Below are 26,440 nucleotides of genomic sequence, written 5' to 3'. Positions count from 1 at the left end.
GTCTTTAATGAAACCGACTGTAATGGGCTGCCCTCAGTCAGAGTGCCTCATGATAGAGGTCACATGACTACAGCAAGCCAGGAGGCACATTGATACAGTATTGCATTTCTATCCCAAACATCCCCCTTTTCACACAAAAAGAAATTTGCATGCCTTATCACTTACACTGTGAGTTGCCCAAGTAACCCACTATGCACACATCTATTCTCATGCATTAGTAGTTTGCCATTCTTGTCAGTATCTGCACATGCATTGCACACTTAGTCATTAAATTGTGCTGGTCTCTTAATGGTGCGCGTGCACGTTGCTGCTGGTTGCTCATCTGGTTGATTTTCTTTCTCTGGTGAGTGTCATTCCCTTGTCACTTTTTGCTGCGGTAACTGTTGTTCCATTTCCATTGTTGGGGTGCTGTGGACTGCTGGTGCTGATGGTTGTTCTGTGTTCTGTGCAGTTGGTGAGTTCTCATCTGCCTGATTGGCTGCCTGCTGTGACGGAACAGCTTGTCCAATTGTGCTTGTGTGCCTGCGGTTGTGACACTATCTCTGGTCCTTCACTGCCACCGCGCGTGATAGAGGTGACAACTGCTCTATGCAGGTCTCAAGTTGCCATTTGGGCTGACTCTTGTTCAGCGCATTGAAAGTTTGTACCCTGACTTGCTCTCCAATGCTCAATTCTGGCAATATTTCAGCAGTTTTGTCAAAATGAAATTTGGCTTTCTGCCATTTCACCTTGATTTTGTCTGCCAGATCTGTGGAATCCGAACACTCCTTCCCCACAGCCTCCACCTGGGGCGTCTGAGCAGACGACTGCCAGATCTTCCTCTTCCTTGCTGCCTGTATGACTCGCGTCACCTTGCGACTTGCAATGGCGTTCTCGTTCCAGCGCCGGCGCCCGCTCCTTTAGGCCATCTCTTGGGTTTTCTCTTTTTGCACATTGAGGGTTACCAGTCCAAGCTTTAGACTTGCTTCAGCTGAGATGAGTGGCTTTTGTTTGCCATCTATGATTTGGAACTCCAGATCTTCATTCTTGCCATTGTATTGGGCTCTCCGAGTAACTTGGCCTCTTGGCACTAGTATGGTGCCATCATATAGCCTCACCTTACTTTTGAGGGGTTCATTTTTGGATCGCCATATTGAGCCACTTCGCACAGGTCTGTGAAGGTCATGATGTTGCATAATGCACTGGTGTCTATCTGACACTTTATGTTGACTTGATATTCTCCTTCTGCAGTTATACAGTGATTCGTCAGAATCTTCGGCTGATATCTCTCCAGTGGCCACCTGTACCTGCTTATTGTGCTTCCTTCTAGCCAAACACTTGTGTGCAAAATGATTCCGCTTCTTGCAGTGAGAACACTGCTTCCCCCACACTGGGCATGTCGTCTTTTCCTGTGCGTGATGTTCTCTGCAGTATTTGCATCCTGCCCTTTGTCCATGATCTTTCTGCACTTTCGGCCTGGAATGTGAGGAAACAACCAGACAAACCCCGGCAGACTCCCAGTGTGCTCGGGGGGGGGGGGGGGGGGGGCCCTCCTGTTTGGGCATTCTTTGGCCCAAGGAAGAGACCCCCCCACCACCTCCCCCCACCCCCCCCCCCCCCGCAGTGGCAACGGTTGCCCCTGTGGCAATGGTGCTGCCTGCCCTTACCAACACCACCTCCTTGCTGGGGGCTGCCTGACTGGCTGCCGGCACTCCCAGACCCCACTTACCGAGTTGTGAGGGTGCTATCCATCGATGCACCTTCATCCACTGCTCCTGCGACAGCGGCCCTGGCAGTAGCCAATTAATAGGCTGCTGCTGACAAGATGCTGCCCTGGGTCCCTCAGACCACCCCCCCCCCCCCCCCCCCCCCCAGCTTTCGGGTATGTCGACGGGACGCCCGCCACGATATATAGATTCTTGTTAAGCAAGGGGTGAAAGGTTATTGGGGGTAGGCGGAAATGTGGAGTCCAGGTTACAATCAGGTCAGCCGTGATCTTATTGAATGGTGGAGCAGGCTCGAGGTGACGACTGGCCTACTCCTACTCCTAGTTCATATGTATGTATGATAACAAATCCAGCCAAACGTTTCAGGTCAATGACCTTTCATCAGAACGGAATTTCAGATTTCCAGTATTTTGCTTTTGCTGACTGAAGTTACCTGAGTCACTGAAATGTGACACCTCCTTTCACAAATAAGTGAAATGTGAGAATTTGTTTTTTATGGTCATTGTGCATTTTGTGTAAGCAAAAAAACCCAACAAACATTAACGTTCTGAAATCAATGTTCCCTCAACTTTCAAAGGAAAAGGACAATCGTGTAACAAAGCTCAGTCTTAGACTGCATTTACAGTGTGCGCTCATTGCCATCCAGCTGCCGCAGCCAGCCTGTCTAGGTTTGGAGCTGAAAGGAAATGCTGGGGCTGTTCCTTGACAGCTGATCATAGCTAGGATCCAGAGTTCTGACCCCGTGGCTGAGTCTCCGATTGGATATTCGGACCTTAGTGCTGACATCACTCTGTTGCTGGGTGGAAAACTGCTGGGGCAAAACTTGTTTGTTTTGCAGGAATTTGCCTAATTGATCTGTTCAGTGAAATCTTGACGTAGAATGTGTGGCACTCGCTGTCTGCATATCTTATAATTCAGTTAACTTAATAGTTGCTTTTAAGAGCACACACAAGCACTAAAATGTAATACTTTGACTTAGTTATTTAATTTAAACCAATCGATTGTGGCCTGTTAACTAACTGTAATGGATAACAAATGATACCTTTGGCTGTTACCGATTTCCTCGCACACGTATGACCTTTGATAGTGTGATCGTTTGCCAGGTACAGAGCAGGCAAAAGGGTTGGTTACACAATTAGGGTTTATTACACAAGGTAATACACACAGATTAGTTTTGCTTTACAGAATCATTATAACACGGACTGTAAACTTGTTTATTTGTAATGACAAAGTTGTTTTCGGTTGAACTGAAACTGCTTGTTTTGTAATGAAACAAGATGACACATTTTGCCCTTTTTAATCAGCAGGTTTGTTTGACAACTGGCATCCCCAGGATAGAGCGAGAGCCCGGCACAGGAACATTTTGTGTATCGGAGCGAAAGAAACGGCCAAAGAGGGACAAATTCAACGTATCTATCATGTAGGGAAAACTACTGCCCAATCCTGTTGGGGACGTTAATTAATTGAAGACCTTTGCAGACCGTTATGAAATAAACAGCTTTAACGAAAACAGGTCAGAACGTCAAAAGTAAATAAAAACAAGAAATGCTGGAAATACTCAGCAGGTCTGCCAATATCTGTGGAGAGAGAAGCAGAGTTAACGTTTCAGGTCAGTGGCCCTTCACCAGAACTGGCAAATGTTAGAAATGTAAAAGGTTTAAAGCAAATAAAGCAGAGGTGGGGCAAGAGATAACAAAAGACAAGGTGTTGATAGGACAGAGGGTCACAGAGAATAACTGACCCGAAGGTCATGGAGCAAAGGCAAACGGTATGTTAATGGTGTGGTGACAGACAAAGCGGTAGTGCAGAGAGGGTGTTAATTGACAGAAAAATGAACAGCCCTGGCCCAAAGCACAAACATGAAAAAACAGTGGGTAGGCACATGGTAAAAAAATGAATGATGAAACAAACTAAACTAAAATAAGAAAGAAAAAAATAACTAAAAATAAAAAGGGGGGCCCGTCATGCTCGGAAATGATTGAACTCAATGTTTAGTCTGGCAGGCTGTAGCGTGCCTAATCAGTACATGAGATGCTGTTCCTCGAACTTGCATTGATGTTCACTGGAACACTGCAGCAAGCCCAGGACAGATATGTAGGCATGAGAGCAGGTGTGTGTTGAAATGGCAAGCAACCAGAAGCTCAGAGTCATGCTTTCGGACTGAGTGGAGGTGTTTCATAAAGCGGTCACCTAATCTGTATTTGGTCTCCCCAATGTAGAGGAGACCAGATTGTGAGCAGCGAATACAGTATACTAAATTGAAAGAAGTACAAGTAAATCACTGCTTCACCTGAAAGGAGTGTTTGGGGCCTTACATAGTGAGGAGAGAGAAGGTAAAAGGGCAGGTATTACACCTCCTGCGATTGCATGGGAAGGTGCTGTTGGAAGGGGATGAGGTGTTGGGTTAATGGGGGAATGGACCAGGGTGTCGTGGAGGGAATGATCCCTTTGGAATGCTGACAGAGTAGGGGAGGGGAAGATGCGTTTGGTAGTGGCATCACGTCCACTCCTCCATTACCCCCACACCTCATCCCCTTCCCACAGTACCTTCCCATGCAATCGCAGGAGGTGTAACACCTGCACTTTTACCTCCTCTCTCCTCACTATCCAAGGCCCCAAACACTCCTTTCAGGTGAAGCAGTGATTTACTTGTATTACCTTCAATTTAGTATACTGTTTTCGCTGCTCACAATGTGGTCTCCTCTATACTGGGGAGACCAAATGCAGATTGGGTGACTGCTTTGCGGAACACCTCCACTCAGTCCGAAAGCATGATTCTTAGCTTCCAGTTGCTTGCCATTTCAACATGCACCCCTGCTCTCATGCCCACATATCTGTCCTGGGCTTGCTGCAGTGTTCCAGTGAACATAAACGCAAGCTCCAGGAACAGCATCTCATGTACTGATTAGGCACGCTACAGCCTGCCGGACTGAACATTGAGTTCAATAATTTCAGAGCATGACAGCCCCCCTTCTTATTTTTAGTTGTTTTTTTAAATTTGTTTATTTTGTTTTAGTTTGTTTCATCATTCATTTTTTTAACCATGTGCCTACCCACTTTTTTCATGTTTTGCTTAGGGCCAGGGTTGTTCATTTTTCTGTCAATTAACACCCTCTGCGCACTAACGCTTTGCCTTTCAGCACGCCATTAACATACCGTTTGCCTTTGCTCCACTGACCTTCTGGTCAGTTATTCTCTGTGATCCTCTGTCCTATCAATACCTTGTTATCTCTCATCCCACCCCTGCTTTATTTGCTTAAAACCTATTACATTTCTAACATTTGCCAGTGTGGCTGAAGGGCCACTGACCTGAAATGTTAACTCTGCTTCTCTCTCCACAGATGCTGCTGAGTATTTCCAGCATTTTTTGTTTTTATTTCAGATTTCCAGCATCTGCTGTATTTTGATTTTATTTCAGAACGTGTAAAGGTTTTTCGTTTCAGAAAATGCAGTGTGAATATGCTGCAAAATCAATTTAGCATTTTAGATGTGTATAAATGCAAACGCAGCCATGCAACATGACACAGAGATCGCCACACATTACAGACACATCAAACAATCCATGACAAAATGATTAACAGAAACGACTTTTTCCCATCGTGTTTTTCTTTCATTTATTATTCGATTTTACATGTTTGATTTGCAACATCGACTAAACTTTCTTCTTTGGCCTCCTTGTCTCGAGAGACATGGGTAAGCGCCTGGAGGTGGTCAGTGGTTTGTGCAGCAGCGCCTGGAGTGGCTATAAAGGCCAATTCTAGAGTGACAGACTCTTCCACAGGTGCTGCAGATAAAATTGGTTGTCGGGGCTGTTTCGCAGTTGGCTCTCTCCTTGCGTTTCTGTCTTTTTTCCTGCCAACTGCTAAGTCTCTTCGACTTGCCACACTTTAGCCCCGCCTTTACGGCTGCCCGCCAGCTCTGGCGATCGCTGGCAACTGACTCCCACGACTTGTGATCAATGTCACAGGACTTCATGTTGCGTTTGCAAACGTCTTTAAAGCGGAGACATGGACGGCCGGTGGGTCTGGTACCAGTGACGAGCTCGCTGTACAATGTGGCCTTGGGGATCCTGCCATCTTCCATGCGGCTCACATGGCCAAGCCATCTCAGGCGCCGCTGGCTTAGTAGGGTGTATATGCTGGGGATGTTGGCTGCCTCGAGAACTTCTGTGTTGGAGATACGGTCCTGCCACCTGATGCCAAGGATTCTCCGGAGGCAGCGAAGATGGAATGAATTGAAACGTCGCTCTTGGCTGACCTACGTTGTCCAGGCCTCGCTGCCATAGAGCAAGGTACTGAGTATACAGGCTTGATACACTTGGACTTTTGTGTTCCGTGTGAGTGTGCCATTTTCCCACATTCTCTTGGCCAGTCTGGACATAGCAGAGGAAGCCTTTTCCATGCGCTTGTTGAATTCTGTATCGAGAGACAGGTTACTGGTGATAGTTGAGCCTAGGTAGGTGAACTCTTGAACCACTTCCAGAGTGTGGTCGCTGATATTGATAGATGTGGCATTTCTGACATCCTGTCCCATGATGTTCATTTTCTTGAGGCTGATGGTTGCAGGCAGCCACAATCCTGTCGATGAGTCTCTGCAGACACTCTTCAGTGTGAGATGTTAATGCAGCATCGTCAGCAAAGAGGTGTTCCCTGATGACGACTTTCCGTACTTTGGTCTTCGCTTTTAGACGGGCAAGGTTGAACAACCTGCCACCTGATCTTGTGTGGAGGAAAATTCCTTCTTCTGAGGACTTGAATGCATGTGAGAGCAGTAGGGAGAAGAAGATCCCAAACAGTGTAGGTGCGAGAACACAGCCCTGTTTCACGCCACTCAGGATAGGAAAGGGGTCTGATGAGGCACCGCTATGCTGAATTGTGCCTTTCATATTGTGATGGAATGAGGTGATGATACTTAGTAGCTTTGGTGGACATCCAATCTTTTCTAGTCGTCTGAAGAGACCACTTCTGCTGACGAGGTCAAATGAGAGATCAATGAAAGCAACGTAGAGGGGCATATGTTGTTCACGTCATTTCTCCTGTAGCTGGCGAAGGGGGAACAGCATGTCGATGGTGGATCTCTCTGCTCGAAAGCTACACTGTGCCTTAGGATAGACGCACTCAGCCAGCTTCTGGAGCCTGTTTAAAGCGACTCGAGTGACGTCTTTCCCCGCTATGCTGAGCAGGGAGATTCCACGGTAGTTGTTGCAACTTTGACTAAACTTTAAAAGTGGTTAATTGGCTGTAACGTGCTTTGGAACGTTCTGTGGCCGTGAAAGACGCTATATAAATGTAAGTCGTTTTTTAATGTTTAATTACACACTTTATAAGTGATTGGGCCAAAATAGTCAATTGGACTGGATGGATGGTCATGAAAGCCTCTCGGTGACTAGTTATCTGACAATGAGGGCGATTGCCCAAAAGTATCGAAAGGGGTGGGGGGGGGGGGATTGGTTTCGAAGGAGGGTTAATCTCTGCAACGTTATTGGTTAGAAATGGTTACAACTCTGTAATTATATTGGTTAAGGGTTGTGTCGTTCCTTTCCATTTCTGTGCAATGACTGCTCAGGGGGTGGGCGACTGGTTGCAGTCCTTTGCAATGATTGGCTAGTGGGAGGGTGACTGGTTGCAATCCTGTGCAATGATTGGCCAGTGGGAGGGCGACTGGTTGCAATCCTGTGCAATGATTGGCCAGTGGGAGGGCGACTGGTTGCAATCCTGTGCAATGATTGGTCAGAGGATGGCAGCTGGTTGTAGTCCTGTGCAATGATTGGTCAGGCGAAAAGCAATTGGTTCCCGCTGTGACACTGTTACATTAAACTCAGTGAGAACAGCTGATGGTGGAGTTGATGACGGTTAGGTTGGAGTTGAAGGATTGTCTGAGAAAGGTCTAGAAGTTTATCCTTTATGGTCGGTGCATGTCAACTGAATGTTCGTTGCTCTTTACATTGACTCATGTCTACATGTAATGGTTATTACAGCGACTCTGTGAAGACAGTGACCCAAAATCCTGGGTAACGATGTTCATATCCACAACTTGCAAAGAGAACAAGATCACAATGAATTCGGAAAAGCTTTCCACCGACTACATGATCTGTGCCAACTGTCAGAAAGTCCTTCGAAAGGTAACCTTAGTTCCGTTGTTACTTTTTGAGATGTATAGAAGTAAATCCAGTAGATGCCTGCCTTCTGTGGCCTGAAGAATGGGTAGGGAAAGAACTGGTCCAGTAACATGTCCTGAATGTGTTGGTTAAAGTGCGGGCATCTCGAGCACACCTTACTTTATTGGTTTGTTTATGACATCCCGTTTTAAAAACATAACAGATTGGGCATTTGCTGCACCGTCTGCTTTTCAGTATATAGCTTATCGGGACTTTGCGAGTCGCGCGTATCTGTGTGTGGATAGCGTTTAAATATATTTTTTAATGTTGTATATTTATCGTTGTCCACTGACCACCTCCAGGCGCGTATCCATTGTCTCTCGAGATAAGGAGGCCCAAAAGAAAGAATTACAAAGAGTATGTGTCTGTCGAATCCAACCTCTGGGTTAGACACGGAATCGTAGATTTCTTTAGCCTCTTGCTATCGGCTGATCGAGATGTCAATCAAAGTTGTTTTTCCAAGCTCCGTCCCCTGAATTCGATAAATCCGATAGTTTCTGAAGTTCTTTACGTTTTCTGATCGATTAGAGTTTTTTTTTTTAAAGTCGAATTTTAGTGCTAAAGCTAGTAAAGCGCGAGTCTAGTATTTCTTTTCAGAAAAAACTGCAGTGAAATTGCTGCCTTGTTTTGATAGAATATGTGCGTATCTTCCCCCGCCCATCCGTGATGGTGTTAGACTTAAAATATTAACACATTTTTTCTTTTGCTTAGTTTTTAATTGTATAATTCTACCCAAGTATGTCCTAGTGTTCCCTTTCAGTTTTATTCACTCATCTTTCTGTTCCTTGACTGAAGATCGGTCCTGGACACTATTTATTGGGCAGCACTATTTCCAATATAATTACAGTTCATACCTGACGTCTACTCTCAATTACATAGAGCCCACTTGAGATCAAATCTTCTCTCTACAAATTCAGAATAATAAATTTTGGCTTTTCGACTATCTTTTATTCCCATACCAAGATAATCAGAAACTAGCTGTTGTGTCTCTGGCATAAATCCTCTCTCCTGCAGTACTAAGGCCAATACGATGATCGTTCGTTCATCCTTCTATCATTGGAGCAGATGAAACTTTTTAAAGATGTAATGGTATCTGTTTTATTCCAACTGACCCTGGATGAGATGGTAACGTTTTGATTGTGATCTTTACTACTGTTGATGGCTGTATTTAACACGTATTTAAAAATTAAGCTCCATTCCAAGCTGAAATGTTTTTTCCTCTCAGCCAACTTGATATTCAAGAGTTTGTCATACTTTATTGTGATTTACAGTATGAGGATGGTCTGCGATTTTACATTGTTTCAATCTAGGATCACTGGTGTGTGTGGAACTAGTTTTTCCTGATTTTAAATACACGAGTTGCTATGTATATGGCTCACAATTCTTCTGGTAATCCTTCCTTTGGTTCATTGCCACATTTTCAGAAGTGCTTACAGACTTGCTGATTCAGCACTAAATTAAGGCTGCTTGCAAATACTAGTATCAAATGCTTTTAACAATTCAGTCTAGTCTGATAGTCTGAAGTGAAAAGATTGAAGGGTTCTTTTCATCCGCACATTTTTTGTGTTTTGACCCTGTATGCATGCCCAAGTTTAAATTCTGTGAGGTGCATTGCTTGTGTAATGTTCTATCATTGTATTAATTGAGGCCTAAATGTTAATGTAAACTTGAGTAGGACCAAGCAGCATATGCCAGTGTTATTATCAATGTAACTTATACTTTGAGAAACATGAATACTTTTGTAGAGAACACACAATTTTCTTGTAACTTTTAGAAAATGAAGAATGGAAACATAAGGGCATGACTGTTATGACCTCAGTGATACCATTAAAAACAATGAGATGAATCCCCAGATCAATTTAAAGAATTACATGGCAAGATTTCACGTTCAAGACTGGTGTTATAACAATTAAACTAAATGAAATCCCCATTAACCAAATGGTACTTTGTAAGTAGCTGATACCATAAGTTACAAAGAAAGGTATTTTCTTTAGTTATTAAAATACTTGAAACCTCATACCACACTGATACATTACACAGTCCTCTTTGGCAAAATCCTTTTGCAGTTAAAAGTCCCAAACTACTTCCAGTTGCAATGGGTTGGATCTCCCAGAACATTTTCAAAAATCAATGTCCTCTTCACTTACTTCTCTGACCTGGACGTCTGAATAAGGCAATTCCTGGTGATCCCATTGGTTGTCTTCTCTAGCAGCATCAACTTTCAAAACAGGTTCATGTCTTTACAGCCTTTTGTTGTATCAGGCTTCCAAGAGTAGGTGTTTGTTCTCTTTTGCACAACTGCTGCTTTTTCTCTTGCAGCCTGTCTGCCTTAAGAACATCTGTTAAATTTATCTGGACTCAAAAGTCAATAGCTTATTGCCCTGTTCCATAAGTCTGTTTTCACAAAGCCACCTGGGCCTTACATTGTTCGCAGGCGTTAACAGCTGCTTGGTACATTTGCATTGTCAAAAACACTGACCCCGTTTTACGATGCAAAAGTCTGGGAGGGCAAAACCTATTCCTACAGTCTGTTTTTTTTTACAAGAGAAGTAATTTTGATCTGTGCTCTGTTGTCCTGGTAACCAAGAATTCCGTCTTGTCATTTCGCAGAGTGGATGTGAAGTCACCTGACTTTCTGGACTCCATCTTAAACTGTTAAAAATCACAATTTTTAAAAACATAATGCTACAAAGTCCAGCATTCATAACACCTCATCCGCACCCCGCCCCCCCCCCCCAAAAAAGCCATTACTGTAGTAATGATTTTTCTTGCAACATAATCAGATGTAACCTTGGAAGCATTTTCATTATTAACATTTTGCACTTTACACAGGTAACAACAATATTTTATAATTGAGTTGCATTTCTCCATTAGACCCTTTCTTTAAATTCTGGACAGAACATCAGCAATTACATTGCTCTTTCCTGCAACGTACTCTTTAGGGTAAATGGGTGCAACATTAAACTCCACCAAAACAATCTTGCATTTTTGGTTTTGAACTTTTCTCGAAACCTTAATGGATTATGATCAGCATAAACTGTTGTTTCTCCTTGGCAATTACTAACGTATACTTCAAAATTCTGAAGAGCCAATACAAGACCTAAAGCCGCCTTCTCAATAGTGGAGTATTTCTTTTGGTACTCATTGAGTTTTCTAGAAAAAATAACCAGTCGTTCGATTCCAGTATCATCATCCTGGAGTAATACTGCTTCTACTCCTACATCATTGGCATCAAAAGCTACCTTAAAGGGTTTGCTAAAATGGGATAATAAATTAATAAATTAAATAAATTAAAATGGCCTTTAACTTTTCAAAAGCCATTTGCGCAATTCTGCCCACGAAATCTTCATGCCCTTTTTTTAATTTGTCAGTTACTACTGTACTGAAATTAGAAATGAACTTCTGATGGAACCCATACATCCCTAGGAATTGTAGTATCTCCCTTTTTGTCTTGGACTGGAAAATCTATTATCGTCTGAACATTAGCTTATCTAGGTAACACTTGACCTTGACCCAATACAGGCCCTAAATAGGTGACCTAAACCTTAGCAAACTCACTCTTTGCTAAGTTTGCTACCAAATTGGCTCTCCTTCACCTGTTGAACAGAACCTTTAAGTGTTTAGCTTCGACTTCCCGGCTGTTATTGTATACCAACAGATCATCAAGACACACAACTCAATTTCTCAGTCTAGCAATTGCCTGGTTGGTCAACCTTTTGAAATGTGGCGGTGTGTTTTTCATACCAGACGGCATGACCTTACACTGAAATAGATCATCTTGGGTCACGAAGGCGGAAATTTCTTCAGCTTGGTCGGTCAAGGGGATTTGCCAATAACCTTTCAGCAAGTCAATTTTGCTAATAAAGACTGAATTCTCTATTCCGTCAATACAATCCTCAAGTCATGGGTTTGGGTAAAAGTCTATTTAAGTTGCTGCATTGATTTTCCAATCCAATCCAAAATCTTCTGGAACCATCTAGCACCACTGGTTAACTCCAGCTACTTTGACTAGGTTCAATTATATCATTCTTTAGCATATATTGAACCTCTTGTCTGACCTGAGCCAAGTTATCAAGATTGAGTTAATGAGGGTTCTGTTTAATGGGTGTAGCTGTACTTACATCAACCCCATGAATAGCGAGAAGAGTTCAACCTGGCTTATCTGTACATATTGCTTTAAACTCTTTTAGCAGATCAGCTATGTCCCTTTTTATGCTGTTCAGAAAGATAGAAACTCCAGATACAGTTCTACACTAACACTTGTGTGTTTGCCAGTTTCACCACAGAGGTATTCAAAATGAGAGTTCTGTCTTTGCCCCTTCCTCCAGTTCCTCAAAAGTAACACTATCTTTAACCTCCTCTTCTGTCATTTGACATGCATGTACTGGCTGACAAGGTTCACCATCATAGTATCTTTTCAACATATTCATGTGACACACCCTTTAACTTTTCTGTCTAGGGTGCTAACCAAATAGTTCACCTCACTAAGTATCCTCTTAATGAAGTAAGGTCCACTGAACCTATCTTTCAAAGGTTCCCCAGGCTAAGGCAACAAAAAGGATGTGGATGCTTTGGAGAGGGTGCAGAGGAGGTTCACCAGGATGTTGCCTGGTATGGAGGGCGCGAGCTATGAAGAGAGGTTGAGCAGATTAGGATTATTTTCATTAGAAAGACGGAGGTTGAGGGGGGACCTGATTGAGGTGTACAAAATCATGAGAGGTATAGACAGGGTGGATAGCAAGAGGCTTTTTCCCAGAGTGGGGGTTTCAATTACTAGAGGACACGAGTTCAAAGTGAAAGGGGAAAAGTTTAGGGGGGATATGCGTGGAAAGTTCTTTACGCAGAGGGTGGTGGGCACCTGGAACGCATTGCCAGCGGAGGTGGTAGATGCGGGCACGATGGAATCTTTTACGATGTATCTAGACAGATACATGAATGGGCAGGAAGAAAAGAGATACAGAACCTTAGAAAATAGGCGACATGTTTAGAGAGAGGATCTGGATCGGCGCAGGCTTGGAGGGCCGAAGGGCCTGTTCCTGTGCTGTAATTATCTTTGTTCTTTGTTCTTTGTTCTTTGTTCTAAAACTAACACCTTGTCTCCAGGCTGCAAACTGCATGTCTTAGCTATTCTATCCGCTTGGGTTTTCATCACTTGCTGGGAAATCTTGATCTTCTCTGGCCATCTCACAAGCTTTTGAGAGTCTCTCTCAAAACTCTGACAATCTAGGAGGGTAGTTTCCTCTTCCTGTGCTAAACGTCTCTCCTAATGAGGTTAAAAGGACCCCTAACCTCATGCCCACAGACCAATTCAAATGTACTCATTTAGTGTGTGCCTGGTGGCAAATGATATCTCCTTATCCCAATCATAAGGATACTCAAGACAATAAACCTTTTTCATATTTTTTAGGGTTTGGTGATACCTTTCCAAAGCAGTTGTGACTGCAGGTGATAAGCGGATGATTTGAGCTGTCTCTCTCCCAAATCACTCATGACTTCTTGAAATGCGTCTGACCTGAATTTCTTTTGGCAATCCACATCTAGTGGAAAAACTGTATTCACCCCTCAATCACAATTTTTGCTGTGGCCTTTCTCAAAGGTATTTCCTCTGGAAACATAGTAGACAAATCCATGATGGTTAGGCGAAACTTGTGAACTGACTTAGTTGTGGGTAAGGGTCTGACACACTCAACAAGAACCCTACTAAATGGTTTGTCAAAAGCAGTTATCTGTATCAATGGGGTTGGCTTGATTGAAGGCTGTGGCTTCCCAACTACTTAACATATATGGCATGTTCCATAGAATTCAACCACATCCTTATGCAAGTCTGGCCAATAAAAATGCTGTCTTATTCCTGAGTCTTTCGAATACTCACATGACCTGCCACTGGGATTCCATAGGCAATTCTCAAAATTTCACTGCAGTACCCCAGGGGAACAATAACCTGATCAGCAGACCTCTGGGGAGGTTTCCACTTTCTCATTAAAATGTCATTCTTAAATATCGTAGCATTCTGGGACCTTTTCAGCTTCTGCCTCCGAATACACTGTTTGAGACGAACTTCCTAAGACAGGGTCTGCCTGTTGGGCCTCAATCAAGATGAACTGCTAAACAATTCACCATGGCTAGACTTGGAGCCTTTTCCACCAATAGCCCCCATCCAATTCTTTGAAAAAGGTTTCAGCCAACCAAACGCCCGAATTTGTCTGCCACAACAACTGAATCCTTCTCATCTTGTTTAACCTTATGAGCCTGGGATCTTGTCACGACACACTCTGGGAATATTCTAGGAAACTCCTTCTACAAAACTTCAGTTTCAACAACTTAAACTGGCTTTTTCAAAACTACTGGAAATGCCAATACCTAATCTCTGCTCAGTCATTCCCCAGTAACAAATCCATGCCTTCAATATGCAAATCTGGGACAATTCCCATTGATACTGGACCGTGACCAAAACATATTGCAAATTAACCTTTATGCAATCGAATGGATAAATGACCCCTCTCAATGCCCTATACTGTGACTTTCACATTCATAGCACTATTTGGGGAAAAATCTACATCCTTTGCTACCATCAATGATGTGAGGTGCCCCTGTATCTCTAGGCAGCACAATTTGCTTGCCTACTTCATCTGACAAACATGGACACACTGTACCCTGAGCACAAAACCTCTACATCCTTCAGGACCTGACTTAATTTGTTAACACACAAGGGAGAACACTTCTGTTCCTTGTCCAACATTGCCAAAGCCATTGGCTTGTCAACAGCACCTATTGGGGCATCCTCTTCAGGACAGGCTTTTAGTAAACCTACTAGAGCTACAAACTTGCCCTTTCAACTTCCAGCATTCTGGTTTTATATGCCCACTTTTACTACAAAAATAACACGCAGGTACTTTTGACTCAACCTTAGTCTCCTGACTATCTCTCTCACCATTCTGAGGGTTGTCTGTATCCTTTCTCTCACTAAAACTGAATCTCTTCTCATTATGCACTCCTCTCCCATCTTTCCAACTCCTGAAAGTTCCCAAACTAGGGCCTGTAAGTACTGCCTTTGTAGGTCAATTCATAATCATACACCATTTCTGTGGCATTCCTTAATTTATCAACTTTGTTCTTCCATGTGAGGCCTTTATTCCTGAAGGGATACTATTTTTAAATTCCTCCATTAGTATTGCTTCCCTAAGGCTTTTTCGATCTTCATGGACTGATATCAACAATCAAATATCATTTTTCTTCTCTCTAGCAAATTCCATAATGTCTAACTCTTGTTTCTTTAAGTTCCTGAATTTTTGTCTGTAAGCCTCTGGAACCAACTCCTAAGCATTGAGAACTGCAGTCTTAACCACTTCATAATCACTTGACTGTTCTTCCTTTAAAGTGTCAAATATACCTCTAACACCCTTTGCAAAAAAAATGCCCAACTTTCCTTCAGCTACTGCAACTTTGTAGCAATTTTTTTCAAGGACACAAAGTGCATTTCAACTCCTTCCTCACTGAATTTAGGCACTAAGCAAAATATTCCACGTTAAATCTGATTTATCCTCATACCTTCCTGTCACTCCCTGTTTGCATAAATCTAAGAGTTGAGCTCAAGAGGTGAGGTGAGAGTGACTGCCCTTGTCATCAAAGCAGCATTTGACCGAGTATGGCATCAAGGAGCCCTAGCAAAACTGGGGGGAAACTCTCTGCTGGTTGGACTCATATCTAGTGCAAAGGAAGATGGTTGTGGTTGTTGGAGGTCAATCATCTGCGCTTCAGGACATCACTGCAGGAGTTCCTCAGGGTAGTGTCCTAGGCTCAACCATCTTCAGCTGCTTCATCAATGACCTTCCTTCAATCATAAGGTCAGAAGTGGGAATGTTCGCTGATGATTGCACAATGTTCAGCACCATTCATGACTCCTGAAATACTGAAGCAGTCTGTGTAGAAATGCAGCAAGACCTGGCCAATATGCAGGCTTGGGCTGATAAATGGCAAGTAACATTTGCGCCACACAAGTGCCAGGCAATGACCATCTCCAACAAGAGAGAATCTAACCATCTCCCCTTGACATTCAATGGCATTACCATCGCTGAATCCCCTACTATCAACATCCTAGGGGCTACTATTGACCAGAAACTGAACTGGAGTAGCCATATAAATACCGTGGCTACAAGAGCAGGTCAGAGGCTCGGAATCCTGGGGCGAGTAACTCACCACCTGACTCTCCAAAACCTGTTCTTCATCTACAAGGCACAAGTCAGGAGTGTGATGGAATATTCTCCACTTGCCTGGATGGGTGCAGCTCCAACAACACTCAGGAAGCTCGACACCATCCAGAACAAAGCAGCCCGCTTGATTGGCACCCCATCCACAAACATTCACTCCCTCCACCACCGACGCACAGTGGCAGCAGTGTGTACCATCTACAAGGTGCACTGCAGCAACGCACCAAGGCTGCTTTGACGGCACCTTCCAAACCCGTGACCTCTACCACCTCGAAGGACAAGGGCAGCAAATGCATGGGAACACCACCACCTGCAAGTTCCCCTCCAAGTCACACACCATCCTGACTTGGAACTATATCACCGTTCCTTCACTGTCGCTGGGTCAAAATCCTGGAACTCCCTTCTTAATAGCACTGTGGGTGTACCTACCTCACATGGACTGCAGCGGTTCAAGAAGGCAGCTCACCACCACCTTCTCAAGGGCAATTAGGGATGGGCAATAAACGCTGGCATAGCCAGTGACGCCCACGTCCCATGAATGAATATAAAAAAAAAAGTTCTTCCCTGTCCAATACAAATTTCCTGGTTTCTCTTTTTGTGACTTTTTTTTCTTTTTCCTCGATTTTCAAACATTCTCAGTGCAAGTTGAAATTGTCTGTCTTTTTCCCTTCTTCTAGTTGCCTCATTTGTAACTGCATTGTAGCTAACTCAATCTGGGAGCTACTCGGATCACCCGTTTCTTCCTCAAGGTTAAAATGCTGAGCCAAGACTTCAATAATTTCTGCCTTTTTGGCTTTTGATTTTTAACTAATCCCACTTGCTCTGCTGCAGCCATTAATATATTGACTGTTAACTGTGTTAAATGATTTGAGAGTCAAATCTTTCTCCACAAAAGGCTTGAGCATTAAAAGCAGACATGCTGACTTTTCCTTATGAGTGTAGTCAAAGTCATTGTGAAATCTTGTTTATTTTAAATTCTAGAAAATTACAATGTGCCCGTTTTACAGCCTCTGAATTCGTATCATGGACCCGAGTCTCCCAATTTATGCCCTCAGTGAGACCGTTAACGCTAAAAATTCGAGCTATGAATCCCCAAAACAATTTAAATAATCCCTCCATGACCAGCTTTCAGGTTTAAGACTTTTATTATAACAAATAAACTAAAAGAAATCCTCATTAACTAAGTCTCTCTCTGTCTGCCTTCAGAAAATCTGTTAAATTTATCTGGACTCAAAAGTCAACAGTTTATTGTCCTGTTTCAGAAGTCTGGTTTCACAGAGCCACGTGGGCCTTTCATTGTTTTCAGGTGTTAACAGCTGCTTGGTACATTTTGCATCTTCAGAATCACTAACCCCTTCTTTTATGACCTGATAGCCTGGGAGCGGAAAAGCCATTATTCTTCAGGTGTTACCCCTGCAGTCTGTTTTTTTAAAAAAAAAGATCTTTGATCTGTGTTCTTTGTTACCCTGGTAAACAAGACTTCTTTTGCAGAGTGGATGTGAAGTTGACCTTCCAGACTCTCAGCTTAAACTTTTTAAAATCACAATTTTTTAAAAAACCTAATCATGTTTCAAAGTCCAGCATTTATAACACTGAGCTAATCAATAAGCGTTGTCAATTGCAGTCACTTGGTGGCATGGGTCATCAGTTTCCTTATGCAGCAGTCATTTAAAAACAAATCAACTATAGGTTAATCTGTGGCGGCATATAATGCATCAATGTTAATGAGGAAATTGGAAAGATTGTTTTAACATTAGTATTAAATTTGGTGCCTGAAGTTGGGCTTTGATTTTTTTCAAATCTGCTGTTTTAGCCCTTATACTTTGCAGACATAACAGTTTCACCCCTAGAGCAAAAGGTACGTCAATGTGCAATGAAGGTCTGATTTTATATTTATTTTATCAAATTTTACAGTACTTGGTAGCTATTTTAGAGAGCTGCAACAGTTTATAGCAAGATTTCTTTTTCAGATGATGCTATTAGGTTTGTATCACATTTTTGCAGTGGTTAGCAATTCTTGTCTCCGCTCTTCCTCTGCTGCCTGTATCCTAATACGCACCAAGTCCCATCCATCCATCACCCCCTGTGCTTGCTGACCTACATTGACTCTTGGTCCAGTAATGTTTTTAAAATTCTCATCCTTGTTTTCAAATCCCTCCATGGCATTACCCCCGGCCTATCTCTGTAACCTTCTTCAAACCTACAACCCTCTGAAATCTCTTCAGCGCCACTATTCTGACGTCTTGAGCATCCCTGATTTTTCAGCATCCGCTCTTGGTGGCTGTGCCTTCAGCTGCCTAGGCCCTAAGCTCTGGAATTCCCTCCCTTAAACCCCTCCATCTCTCTATATTACCTTGAAGATGCTCCCTAAAATTTACCTCTTTGACCAAGCTTTTGGTCAGCTGCCCTAATATCATCTTGTGTGCCTCTGTCAAATTTTGTTAATGTTCCTGTAAAGTGTTTTGGGACATTTTACAATCTTAAAGGTGCTAATAAATGGAGGAGGAGTCTTAAATGTTTGACTTTGTATAGGTTTTTAAGCTAGCAAAATATTTTATATGTAATTTCAATTGATCTTTCCAATGTTACTTTTCTGTTTTGTTTTCTAAAATGCCACCTTAAGTAAAAGCTGGGTAAACTTACTTTATATTAATAGATAATACAGTGGCTACCAACATAAATACACTCCTTGTTAAGTTTTGGCTTAAACAGTAAATGGCACAGATATAAACACTTCGAAGCAGGTTTTGAGAATAAAAACTTGCTTGCTGGGTGTTGTTTTTTTAGAAAAAAAATAGTCATTTGGGAAACCTAGAATTGAATTCTTTACCAAATGTAGGCACAAAATTATCTGAGGTGCTGAAGAGATTTTATTTGCACTTTTTTTTTTTGATGGTAGCTATTTGTACTTTGAAAGCTGAATATTGCATGCGGTGGAAGGGTTAAATCAACAAGTGGCTGGTGTTGACCTGAGTTAATGAGCACATTGCAGTATGATCAGGCTTCATTTATATTCAGCCAGGAGTATTCCAGTATAGCTTCTTCAACATTGCACAGTTTCAACCACTCTTTAAATTAAGCTGATTAAGCTCTTTAAATAAATTTATTATTCACTCTTTCTTTATTGCAAAACTTATCCAGTGCATAGATGTACCTGTACAAAATTAGAGGGTGGGTTACAGCACTTGCAAAATATCTTGGGAGAATTGAATGATTGCAGGTGGCATGTTTTAATTAAACATATCATTTTTTACTCCTAGCTACACTACAAAATAATTAAGTGTGGGTTGGATTTGGTATTTAAAAAAAAAAATAGCAATAGTACATTATAGAGAGCATCTCAAAATAGGATTTTATTTCCATGCCAGTGGGGAAATACAAGTCCTATTTCTTTCCACTTTGTAGTCTTTTGGGGATATTCAAGTTTGGATGTCATGGAATGGATCTTTTTGCAAGTGCCTTCTCCTTAAATGAATAACTTTTTTATATTTGTATCAATTAAAATGAGTGCAAGATCTGAATCTTGGAATGGCACACACATCATATGTAGCTGTGCAGAATGAAGCTCTCTACTTCAATAAAGACCTGAATTTATATAACACTTTTCATGACCACCAGATGTCCCAGATTGACTGTAAAGCAGTGTACTACTTTTGAAGTGTGGTTACTGTTGTAATTTAGGAAACACTACAACCAATTTGTGCACAGCAAGCTCTTAAAAACAGCAATGAGATCATCTATTTTTGTGGTGGTGATTGAGGGCTAAATATTGGTCAGGACACCTGTTGTGATAGTGTATTATATTTATGTCATAAGTGATGCAATATCATGTGATTCAGTTCTCCTGCACAGTCTGTTAGCACATGTAAGGTGAAGCAACAACAAGTCTCCATTTAAAGCTCTGTTCTAAACCTTTTTATGTCTGCCCTTCTGCTTTGTTTGTATTAGTCTAGAGAGATAATACAATACGGTGGCAGTAGTAGCGAGTCAACAACATTGATGAGCAGCTGAAAACAACAGTTCAGGCCAGAAATGCTGCAACTGGATCACAGCTCTCATCAGGACAGCAACTGTGTGAGTAGAAATTGAAGGTGATTTAGGCGCACTCCTGGTTTTGCCCCGAGTTATCAAGAAAAATATCACTAGTTTCAGTCTAGTTCCAGCTACAGAGATCAGTGCAGCATTGTGTTTTGGCGAGGGTCCATTCCTGCCATTGCTACACCTGCCTGTCATTAGCTGACCCCGATGCCAGGGCCCCTCCTGCCTACAAGCTCACAAGCCTGCGGCTACAGCAGCACAGTTCAGGACATGGCTTCTGCTCAGTTCTGCAGACATTGCAGCTTGCTGCAACTCTTAAAGCAAGGTTGCTTCTCTGGGGAGAAAAGAAGGCTTAGGAAATGGCAGCCAGATTTCCAGACATGGACAGGAAAGTATCTGATGTTGCAAGCGAATTCAAATAGGTCAATCTTCTGCTTAAACTATGTTTCCTAGACCACTGGCCTGTGGATGCAGAGCAACGGGCAATGACGCATACGGATTGTCATGGATCCCTCGCATCTCTCTCGTGGTGCAGAAATTAAGCAATGTAATTTTTCCTGTTGCTTCATAGCTCTCAGTGGCTACTTTTCCAGCTCCCCCTCTCCACCACCCCCATCCAGGCTGCAGGAATACAATTACCTACAGTCTGAAATTGTGCCCTCAAGGGAGAGTCACCTGAACTGGTCACTTTTATTACAGCATGTTGTGGAGTAGCATTGGCATGGATTAACAACTTGTAATTAGCATCTTTAACATAGAACAACATCACAATGTGCATTGCAAAGCAATATTAGAAACAATTCAATCTAGTGTGGGTGGCTGAGTTGTGGAGCAGCTGGAAACTGAGGATGGCAAGCTGACAATGTTGGAGGAATAGGGGTATTAAAGAATTTGGTAAAAGGATGGAGGTGGGCAGTGTTGCAGTAATGGAAGTAAGGGGTTTTGTGGTTGATGGAATTTGTGGTTTAAAGCTCAGCGCTGGGCCAAGCAGGATGGCAAAACCTGAATCAGTGAGTGAGCGGCTGTGGCAGGGAATGGAATAGATGGCAAGGGAGTGGAATTTATGGCAAGCGCAGATAAATTGTGGCTTTATTCTATCTAATCATCACTTGGACATTCTTTCTGATTAAATAACATGGAGCACCCCATGGTTAAAATTGTTTGAAACCTGTTTGCCTGTCACTCTATTCCCTTGTCTGGAGATCTATAGAAGTTCTGCACCTTTTATGGTTTGGATTAAATTGTTTTGTTCAAGTATTTCCTGTCTGCTCCTATTAATGCATAGACTGGGCCACTGGAACCAGTCTTTAGTAATACAGTGATTTTTATATATCTTTTTGATTTTGAAGTATGAGGGGCTAAAAGAACAGCGATTGGCACTGCTGCAAGATTATTATTGTGACAGTCTGAATATGGTCAATTCATTTTTATTTTAAAGAATTGGAATTTTTCATGTGCTGTTTTTTCAATGCTGAATTTTAATTTTGTTTCTTTATTCTAAATATGCTCCCTCAGTTCTTTGTGAAACTACGTGCTTCAAACAATAGGGAAGAAATCTAATCTGTGACCTCTCCAAGATGCACACTATGGTGTGTTGTACCAAGTCAAGATTGCTCTTAGTGTTTCGATAATTGAATTGGTCTGCTGCCAAAATAAGTCCTTTCACAATAAATGTGCACCATGTGAATGTATTGTGTAACTATCTCTGTGCATACATGCTGTAGCTAATGACAATTTCCTCTGATAACATTAAATAAATATCTCTAGCATTTTTGCAAAAACTTGTGCAGTCGAAAATATTTACAGTTTCTTCCCCTCCTCCTTGTTCACCTTTGTTCCCTCCATTTTCCTCACCTCACCCTACAACTGTGTACCATTCAGTGTCTTAGAATTTAGTCAGGTAACCTGCTGCCAGTGATTCATCAGTACTATTCTGCAACTCATAACTGTGAATCTCCAATAGTTTAGGTTGTATCAGGAAATTACTATTTTAAGGAAAAACTTTAGAACCTGTCTCAATACTGTCAGTTGGCAGGATCCGTAGAACATAAAGCAAAAACCAACATAAATCATTTGGCTCATCCAGCTTGTTTCTCCCACAGTTTGTAAATCAGTGTTAGATTTTGAAATCGACCCCTGAGGGAATTGTGATCAAACCATTTTTTTCATCTTTCTGGCTCTGTGAACTTATGGTGGTTAAGGAAATTAGTTAAGATAACAACAAACTGCTAGACTCCCTCAGGTCTGGCAGCATCTGGGTAGAGAAAAACCGATTTAACCTTTTGAATCCATGACCTTTCATCAGAACTGGGAAAAAGTTAGAGATATAACCAATTTTATCTAAGTACAGAGGCAAGGTCTGTGATAGTGTGGAAGGCAGGAGAGGCCAAATGATAAGGGATGGTGGTGCAAGGCACAAAGGGATGACAATGGGACAAGTAACAAAAGCAGGGTCAAGAGGAGGTGTACCTGGGAATAGTAGAATCATTACCAACAGCTGTTTGAAAAAATGGGGACAGAAGTTATGATCTGAAATTGTTGAATGGAGTCCAGTGCCAAGTCGAAAGATGAGTTGCCATTCCTTGAGCTTCATTAGAACAGTGCAGGACGCCGAGGACCAAGAGATCAGAAGGGAAATGGGATGGAGAATTAAAATGGCAATCAACTGGAAGCTCAGGGTCACGCTTGTGGACTGAACAAAGGTGGTCTGCAAAGTGATCATCCAATCTGTGTATGGTCTTCTGATGTAGAGCAGACTGTATCACAAGCAGTGAATATAGTATATTAAATTGAAAGTGTGGGTGCGAGAACACAGCCCTGTTTCACACCACTCAGGATAGGAAAGGGCTCTGATGAGGAGCCACCATGTTGAATTGTGCCTTTCATATTGTCATGGAATGAGGTGATGATACTTAGTAGCTTTGGTGGACATCCGATCTTTTCTAGTAGTCTGAAGAGACCACGTCTGCTGACGAGGTCAAAGGCTTTGGTGAGATCAATGAAAGCAATGTAGAGGGGCATCTGTTGTTCACTGCATTTCTCCTGTATCTGACGAAGGGAGAACAGCATGTCAATAGTCGATCTCTCTGCACGAAAGCCACACTGTGCCTCAGGGTAGACGCGCTCGGCCAGCTTCTGGAGCCTGTTCAGAGCGACTCGAGCAAAGACTTTCCCCACTATGCTGAGCAGGGAGATTCCACGGTAGTTGTTGCAGTCACCGCGGTCACCTTTGTTTTTATGCAGGGTGATGATGTTGGCATCGCGCATGTCCTGGGGTACTGCTCCCTCGTCCCAGCACAGGCATAGCAGTTCATGTAGTGCTGAGAGTATAGCAGGCTTGGCACTCTTGATTATTTCAGGGGTAATGCTGTCCTTCCCAGGGGCTTTTCCGCTGGCTAGGGAATCAATGGCATCACTGAGTTCCGATTTGGTTGGCTGTATGTCCAGCTCATCCATGACTGGTAAAGGCTGGGCTGCATTGAGGGCAGTCTCAGTGACAACATTCTCCTGGAGTACAGTTCTAGGTAGTGCTCAACCCAGCGGTCCATCTGTTTGCGTTGGTCAGTGATTATGTCCCCCGATTTAGATTTGAGGGGGGCGATCTTCTTGATGGTTGGCCCAAGAGCTCTCTTCATGCCATCATACATTCCTCTGATGTTTCCGGTGTCTGAGGCCAGCTGAATATGACTGCATAGGTGTTGCCAGTAGTCGTTTGCGCAACGCCTAGCTGTTCTTTGTGCAGTACTTCTGGCTGCTTTAAGTGCTGCGGATGTTAAATCGCTGGGGGCTTTCTTGTAGTTCAACAGTGCAATGCGCTTAGCGGGGGGTGTTCTCGCACCCACACTTCTTGGGATTTTCTTCTCCCTGCTGCTTTCACATGCGTTCAAATCCTCTGAAGAAGGAATTTTCCTCCACACAAGATCAGGGGGCAGGTTGTTCAACCTTGCCCGTCTAAGAGCGAAGTCCAAAGTACGGAAAGTCCTCATCAGAGAACTCCTCTTTGCTGACGATGCTGCTTTAACATCTCACACTGAAGAGTGCCTGCAGAGTCTCATCGACAGGTTTGCGTCTGCCTGCAATGAATTTGGCCTAACCATCAGCCTCAAGAAAACGAACATCATGGGGCAGGACGTCAGAAATGCTCCATCCATCAATATTGGCGACCACGCTCTGGAAGTGGTTCAAGAGTTCACCTACCTAGGCTCAACTATCACCAGTAACCTGTCTCTAGATGCAGAAATCAACAAGCGCATGGGTAAGGCTTCCACTGCTATGTCCAGACTGGCCAAGAGAGTGTGGGCAAATGGCGCACTGACACGGAACACAAAAGTCCGCGTGTATCAGGTCTGTGTCCTCAGTACCTTGCTCTACGGCAGCGAGGCCTGGACAACGTATGCCAGCCAAGAGCGACGTCTCAATTCATTCCATCTTCGCTGCCTTCGGAGAATACTTGGCATCAGGTGGCAGGACTATATCTCCAACACAGAAGTCCTTGAAGCGGCAAACACCCCCAGCTTATACACACTACTGAGTCAGCGGTGCTTGAGATGGCTTGGCCATTTGAGCCGCATGGAAGATGGCAGGATCCCCAAAGACACATTGTACAGCGAGCTCGCCACTGGTATCAGACCCACCGGCCGTCCATGTCTCCGCTATAAAGACGTCTGCAAACGCGACATGAAATCGTGTGACATTGATCACAAGTCGTGGGAGTCAGTTGCCAGCATTCGCCAGAGCTGGCGGGCAGCCATAAAGACAGGGCTAAATTGTGGCGAGTCGAAGAGACTTAGCAGTTGGCAGGAAAAAAGACAGAGGCGCAAGGGGAGAGCCAACTGTGCAACAGCCCCGACAAACAAATTTCTCTGCAGCACCTGTGGAAGAGCCTGTCACTCCAGAATTGGCCTTTATAGCCACTCCAGGCGCTGCTTCACAAACCACTGACCACCTCCAGGCGCGTATCCATTGTCTCTCGAGATAAGGAGGCCCAAAAGAAAAGAAAGAAAGAAATTGAAAGAAGGCTATGGTATTTGGGTGGAGTTGTCAATTGTATTGCATAGTGTAAAGGATTGTAGCCAGTGCTGAGACCAAGATAATTTGTTAACGTTTGTGTTAACGTGCCAGAAAGCCATTTTCATATACCTTTGTGCCTTTGATCATGAGGGGTGATTGACAGCCCTGCCTACAAAAGGATTAATGTTCAAAACCAGGATTTTTCAGTGGTCTTCTGTCCTAGTGAGCAAGTACTGCATCTAATGTCTCATCCGGAAATACCATAAATGTGAAAACAGAAACCAACTGTTTTGTCCAAAGGAACTTTGTACCTTTTCAAGAATGTGTTTAAGGGGCTTGTTTCTGAGAAGGTATACTACATCTCTTGTAGGTCAATACAAGTGTTGTGTTGCATGTAATTTTTTTTTTGAACGTATACTTTGTTGTACTTTGTAAATGTGAACGACTTTTTTTTCTGGTGTGTGATGTCTGAGATGATGTATTGTGCTGGGTATCTTGCAAAATTTGCAGTGGATGATTTATTTATTAGGCTGGCTACACTAATCTAAATTCAACACTGAATGAAGGTGTAGATTTCACGGGAGAATTGGTCTGCTTATGAAAACTGTCATTGAGCTACTTGCATGAGGATAGAACTCATTGTAACTAGAAAGTGCCTCTGCAAATTTTTTCCTATGATAGTTGAGCAAAATTTCTAATTTAGCTATTGTTACATTCATGGCTTTTTAAACATTGTTTATACTTTAATGATTTATCGACCCTATCCAGCACCAGGTGATGTCCTTTAGTAATCTGGTAGTGTATATCTTGGTATGGTTTAAGAGGGGCTAACTGTTATGCCAAGTAGGGCAACTATCAGCTTGCTGGAATTTGTGTAGTATTTCAACTGTCTCCTGTCAATCTGCAACACAAAGTCTCAGACATTTAGGTGTGCTCTGTACGAGTAAAAACTGCTGATCAGTTTACAATGGGATGATTTGCAGGAGAGATGAGGCAAATAATATCCAGTATAATTTAAAACCCATAAGTTACCAGTATAAAGAACCTATCAAAGCACTACACTAGCAATAGGTTTTTGGAATATTTATCAACATTTTATTTGTCAAAAGGTTATGCAGGCTCTCCTATTCTTTGTAAAATACAAATATTGCAGGGACTAACAACTGACAGTTGAATCATCCCTTTTGACAACTCTAATACAATTCATAGTAAAGTCTGACTGGGCAGTTGAGACCTCGCAGTCTCTCATTAGTATTTTAAACACTCAATCGCCATCAGAGTCCTTGGCCTAACTAATTCTGGCGTGTCTGGCTGACACAGTG

At 42.8% G+C, this 26,440-nt stretch overlaps 1 protein-coding gene across 6 annotated transcripts in view; it reads left to right on the top strand.

Annotated features, from left to right (window-relative positions):
- The first annotated feature begins 2,649 nt into the window (after window positions 1-2,649).
- The window catches only part of LOC137371434 (sestrin-3-like), a 152,612-nt gene continuing 128,821 nt past the window's right edge, over window positions 2,650-26,440 (top strand). For 2 of the 6 annotated variants that reach the window (XM_068034023.1, XM_068034022.1), the window contains exons 1-2: window positions 7,502-7,590; window positions 7,684-7,827. In XM_068034023.1, coding sequence (XP_067890124.1) covers window positions 7,540-7,590; window positions 7,684-7,827 — 195 coding nt within the window. In that variant the 5' untranslated portion in view covers window positions 7,502-7,539. Of the gene's footprint in view, window positions 2,669-2,689; window positions 2,861-3,010; window positions 3,220-7,501; window positions 7,591-7,683; window positions 7,828-26,440 lie in introns of those variants that run through there. The other 4 variants (XM_068034027.1, XM_068034028.1, XM_068034025.1 and 1 more) reach the window with 4 other exon arrangements.

This window comes from Heterodontus francisci, chromosome 6 (genome assembly GCF_036365525.1).
Source record: "Heterodontus francisci isolate sHetFra1 chromosome 6, sHetFra1.hap1, whole genome shotgun sequence".
NCBI classification, from domain to species: Eukaryota; Metazoa; Chordata; class Chondrichthyes; order Heterodontiformes; family Heterodontidae; genus Heterodontus; species Heterodontus francisci.
The sequence above is the reverse complement of the archived record's forward strand: the minus strand, read 5'-3'. Positions and strand labels throughout refer to the sequence as shown.